The sequence below is a fragment of the Coregonus clupeaformis genome, chromosome 26 (assembly GCF_020615455.1).
Source record: "Coregonus clupeaformis isolate EN_2021a chromosome 26, ASM2061545v1, whole genome shotgun sequence".
In the NCBI taxonomy this organism is placed as follows: Eukaryota; Metazoa; Chordata; class Actinopteri; order Salmoniformes; family Salmonidae; genus Coregonus; species Coregonus clupeaformis.
This window is the reverse complement of record NC_059217.1, coordinates 4,465,596-4,471,595: the sequence shown is the minus strand read 5'-3', so window position 1 is coordinate 4,471,595 and position 6,000 is coordinate 4,465,596. Positions and strand designations below refer to the sequence as shown.

The 6,000-nt window shown below is 47.6% G+C and overlaps 1 protein-coding gene across 1 annotated transcript; it reads left to right on the top strand.

The window, feature by feature from the left end:
- Positions 1-735: 735 nt before the first annotated feature.
- Positions 736-2,413, top strand: LOC121540045 (regulator of G-protein signaling 8-like). Its single transcript, XM_045207615.1, has 4 exons — positions 736-760; positions 1,485-1,651; positions 2,079-2,096; positions 2,228-2,413. The coding sequence occupies exons 1-4, from the start codon at positions 736-738 to the stop codon at positions 2,411-2,413; spliced, it is 396 nt and encodes a 131-aa protein (XP_045063550.1).
- Positions 2,414-6,000: the final 3,587 nt, after the last annotated feature.

The following is a 6,000-nucleotide window of genomic DNA, read 5'->3' as shown; positions in this document are numbered from 1 at the left end:
GTGTGTGTGTGTGTGTGTGTGTGTGTGTGTGTGTGAAGAGGACTGGCTTCCCTCAGAGCCTGGTTCTTTTCTAGGTTTCTTCCTAGGTTCCTGCCTTTCTAGGGAGTTTTTCCTAGCCACAGTGCTTCTACATCTGCATTGCTTGCTGTTTGGGGTTTTAGGTTGGGTTTCTGTATAAGCACTTTGTGACATCTGCTGATGTTAAAAGAGTTTTATAAAAACATTTGATGTGAGTTTGTAAGTGTGTGTGTGTGTGCGTGCGTGCGTGTGTGTGTGTGTGTGTGTGTGTGTGTGTCTGCCCGTGTGCATGTTATGCGCACATGTTAACAGCATAACAGTGTAACTAACGGCTACCCATTCAGATATTTGAGAGGAAATAGACTGCCATGCCTCCTTTCACCATTACATATTATTTGTCATCTTATGTAAGTTCCGTTTTTACTATTCACAGTAAATGACAGATGTTCTCAGGAAGTAGACATGTGGAGGAGTATAGCTGTGAGTAAACACTGAAGATTATTAAGGTGGGCAGACAGACACTGCTCTCAACATCTGCTCCTTAACATGCAATGTCTTCAGAGGGAATTATTATAGTGTTGAATGAGCAAGATGTGTCTTCATATAGTGTGCTATTGTAATATATCTGTAAAACACAAACACTTTAGGAAATATTTCACAAAAAAACAAACATTTGTAAATATTTGGAATAGGAATCTTACAGGAATGTAAATATCCATGAGCCAAAGATGTTACTTCCTAGGTGAGTTTCGGTAAGCTGTGTGTTTATACCCGAGGCATCTAGGGGGCTGCACCAGCACACCCCAAACGTCAGCATAACACACCTCTCCTGAGACGCTAAATACCTGCCCAGGATGGGCCTGGAATGTTTACTAAGACCATACGGTCTACAGCTAACTCCTAGGAGGAAACGCTGTCAATTATGTGAAGATACCCAAACTATTGTTTTCAGAGATACGGATCTATGAAATTAAGGATATACTGCAAAATAGGACACAGACAAGAAGGTAAGCTAAATTATCTATCTAGGAAAGGGACCTTTAAAGGCAGTTCATGATACGTTTGTGTTTGTGTTATGATACTACTTCCTCAATTTCCACAGGATCGATATCCTTCTAAGCACAAAAAGACATCCAGTGTATTCTGGCACAAAAGATAAATGATGAGTCCTTTTCTACAAAAATCAAGTAAGTATGGCAACAGTGGAGACTATTTCACAACAATAACATGTCAAATAGCTTACTTAGTAATATTGACTTACAAAACCCATATAATCCCCCCAAAATTTGTTTCAATCTTTTTAAGTCAAGAGGACAGTAGAAGAATTCAACCAACTCTTGAGAACTTGTTGAAGGACAAAATAATTGACAACTGTTTTACCTATGTTGGTCCAGAGTACATTCATTATCTTCAATAGTACAGTCTGATTAGACCACCTTCTGACTTTAGCATCAATTATCCCCCAGGGTGCTTTGCAGCCTTCAGAGCCTTCCTGCAGTCCGAATTCAGTGAGGAGAATATTGAATTTTGGCTAGCATGCAGAGACTACAGAAATACCACCTCACCGGCTGACCTGTCCTGGAAAGCAACAGAGATCTACCAGGAGTTCCTCCATCCCCAGGCCCAGAGAGAGGTCAGTTAGTCAGGCTATGCTTCAGCTTTCACCTTGGCAGTATCTGGATGCAGTTATCTAAAATACTAACATAATACAAGCTAAAGTAGCATGATCACAAATATAGCTATAATTCCTAAGGTGTGACTATGTAATTCCATGTACTTTGCTGATGTGGGAAATTGACTATTTCAAAGATAACTTAGCCTATCATTAGAATAATTTGAAAACCATTGTAACTTTCTGACGTGATAAAATCCTTCCTTCAAAAATACAGATAACAAGCTGATGGGACAAGATATGATAACAACAAGCTCCCGCAGTGAATGAATGAATTGGCAAGCTTAGGGTGACCATATCACTCAGCTCAGGCTTTTCATAACATTAGCTGCACAAATGTGTGTAGAACTTTCCCTTGGCACTCATTGTCATGGTTTCCCCCCTACAGATCAACGTTGACCACCACATTTAAAAACCATTTTTTTTGTCATTTAGCAGACTACATACATATATTTTTTTTTCATACTGGTCCCCTGTGGGAAACAAACCCACAACCCTGGCATTGCAAATGCCATGCTCTACCAACTGAGGGACTACATCCACGAGAAGATCAACAGGTCCATGAAGGCTCCTGGTCTGTGCTTCTTTGACGAGGCAGTGAGACATGTGTACAAACTGATGGAGAGGGACTTGTACCCCAGGTTCCTCAGGTCAGACTCCTACCTGGGGCTCAGACACAAAGCCAGGACCCTCTGGTATAGGTTAGGGGTCAAGAATTTGTGAGTCAAGATTCACCAAGTCCAAATAAGGAGGATTCCAAACGAGTCATGGAAACATGAGACTTTAGATCCTGAGGAAAGAACTGGAAGATCCCCACATGAAGTGAAAAATAATGACCACAGGAAATGACTTATGAGTTGGAGAAGAATAATAAATTAATATAGAGTATGGAGAAGCATTGAGTGTTAGAGATGAGTGGTGTGTTGCGATGAGTAGTGTCAATGATTCAGAGTGCTAAACAGTACATTCATTCAAACCTCTTGACTGACTGATGCATCAAAAGTGGCGTTGGCGTAAAAAATGTAAGTCTGGGAATAGTTTTAGGTAAGAACAGAAGGTACATAATGTCTAAATGGAAGGACTTACTGTCACGATCGTTGACTGAAGACACGGACCAAGGCGCAGCGTGATAAGCGTACATACTTTTATTTAACGTACTTAACGACAAAAAACAAACGATACGTGAAGTCCTGAGGTTATAACACAACAAACCTTTACGGATCAAGATCCCACAAAGACTAGTGCAAAACAGGCTGCCTAAGTATGGGCCCCAATCAGAGACAACGAGCTACAGCTGCCTCTGATTGGGAACCACCCTGGCCAACATAGATCAAACGATCTAGAACAAAAACATAGAAAAAATAAACATAGCAAATCCACACCCTGGCTCAACATTTAAGAGTCCCCAGAGCCAGGGCGTGACAGTACCCCCCAAAGGTGCGGACTGCGACCGCGCCACACAAACACAAGAGGGTAGGGGCCGGGTGGGCATTCCGCCTCGGAGGCGGATCCGGCTCCGGGCGTGACCACCACTCTCTCTCCACCCCCCCGTTGCGCCCCTGATCTGGTCTGGCCCCGCTGGCCGGAGCTGGACTGGACACCGGTGGAGCGGATTGCTCTGGCTCGGAGTGGATCCGCTGACTGGAGTTGGACCGGACCCCGGTGGAGCGGATTGCTCTGGCTCCGGAGTGGAGCAGCTGACCGGTGCCGGACCAGGCACCGGTGGAACAGGCACGGGCCGTGCCGGACTGGACACACACACCACTGGCTTGGTGCGGGGAGCAGGAACGGGCCGGACCGGGCTGACGACGCGCACCACTGGCTTGGTGCGGGGAGCAGGACCGGGCCGGACCGGGCTGACGACGCGCACCACTGGCTTGGTGCGGGGAGCAGGAACAGGCCGGACCGGGCTGAGGACGCACACCACTGGCTTGGTGCGGGGAGCAGGACCAGGCCGGACCGGGCTGGCGACGCGCACCACTGGCTTGGTGCGAGGGACAGGAACAGGCCGGACCGGGCTGGCGACGCACACCACTGGCTTGGTGCGAGGGCCAGGCACAGGCCGGACCGGGCTGGCGACGCGCACCACTGGCTTGGTGCGAGGGACAGAAACAGGCCGGACCGGGCTGGCGACGCGCACCACTGGCTTGGTGCGAGGGACAGGAACAGGCCGGACCGGGCTGGCGACGTGCACCACTGACTTGGTGCGAGGGACAGGAACAGGCCGGACCGGGCTGGCGACGCGCACCACTGGCTTGGTGCGAGGGACAGGAACAGGCCGGACCGGGCTGGCGACGCGCACCACTGGCTTGGTGCGGGGAGCAGGAACAGGCCGGGCTGGACTGGGAACACGCACCATTGGCTTGGTGCGGGGAGCCGGAACAGGCCGGGCCGGACTGTGGAGGCGGACTGGAGGTCTGGAGCGGAGAGCTGACACAACCCGTCCTGGCTGAATGCCTATTTCCACACAATATGTGTGAGGCATCAGCACAGGACGTACAGGGCTGTGCACTCGTACTGGCGCTACAGCACGTGGCACTAGCGCAGGATATACAGGACTGAGGAGGGGTACTGGAAGCCACGAGCGTTGAGCCGGCACACCCCGTCCTAGCTGCATGCCCACCTTAGCACGACACGTGCGTGGTGCTAGCACAGGACGTACAGGACTGTGCCGGAACACTCGCGGCACAGTACGTGGCTCCGCCAAACACCCTTTTAGCCCCCCCCCCAATAAAATTATTGGGGCTGTCTCTCGGGCTTCCTCCCCGGCCGGTACCCTCTGCGTTGCCGCTGCTGCTCTCTGTAGCGCGCCTCCACAGTCTCCTCTCCTGCCTGGGCATTCACCTTTGCCCATGGCCCTTTCCCCGCGAATATCTCCTCCCAAGACCACCATTTGCCCACCTGCGACATCGCCATCTTCTCCTCCTGGGCACGCTGCTTGGTCCTCTTATGGTGGGATCTTCTGTCACGATCGTTGACTGAAGACACAGACCAAGGCGCAGCGTGATAAGCGTACATACTTTCATTTAACGTACTTAACGACAAAAAACAACAAACAAACGATACGTGAAGTCCTGAGGTTATAACACAACAAACCTTTACGGATCAAGATCCCACAAAGACTAGTGTAAAACAGGCTGCCTAAGTATGGTCCCTAATCAGAGACAACGAGCTACAGCTGCCTCTGATTGGGAACCACCCTGGCCAACATAGATCAAACGATCTAGAACAAAAACATAGAAAAACTAAACATAGCAAATCCACACCCTGGCTCAACATTTAAGAGTCCCCAGAGCCAGGGCGTGACACTTACATTACAAATGGTTACAGAAATGTGTTACGTATGGTTAAAAGGCTTTTAAATATTCCATGAAAGTGTTATTTTTGGTGGCAAAGGAAAAAATCTGTATTTTCATTTCATGCTTATTTGACACTCATGATATGGATCTGTCAACAATATGAAACATGAATGCCTGTTATTCATTTAACTCTTAATACTAATATAGCATGGATTTAGCCTGTCAGTTTAAATATACAGTATACTTCCATAAATCAGGATGTAAATGTTGTCAGGATGAAGAGTTATCTTTAATTTGTCCTGTGACACTGAGTAATAGCGTGTGGTCGGTGGGCAGGGAGAATCTGAGAAAATCTTTTTCCACAGCCTGCTGCCTGCCTGCCTGTAAGTCTGTTGTGATCACACGTCAGCTGTCTCAGCTAATTGGCCAGAGCCAGCCCAGCGACGGTATCTTGAAGTTGGAAAAATTAGCCCTTTCACCGTTGACCCCACTCTGTAGATGGCTCTATTTCTCAAAGTTGTGTCTTAAAAAGGCAATCTGGACAGTTCTAAGAATAACTGTTAGTTTGACCGAGAACACCCAACAGTGGATTGGAGTCAGTGGATGCTCTGATGCATGGCAAATTGGCCTGAATGTGTCCCTTTGTTAGGGAAGTAATCTCATCACCAAGGAACAACTGTTTTGTGATGACTTTTAGCATCAGCATGGCACACTATGCACTTTCCTCTCTCCGTCTAGATGTCCTACCCGCATAAAAGACAAATGTCTGGAGGCTAACGCAGCAGGATCTTCAATTGAACATTGCACGATGATTATGAGATTAACTAAATGTTATTACTACATACAAGGTTATAAATAGACCCCAGGAAGAGTAGCTGCTGCTTCAGCAATAGCTAATGGGGATCCTAATAAAATACTAAATACTAAAAGCAGTCTTCAAAGGGAATGTTTTATGTGAGAGTTGTTATTTTCAATGAGGACTATTGGATAGAGGGAAGACCAGACAATAGC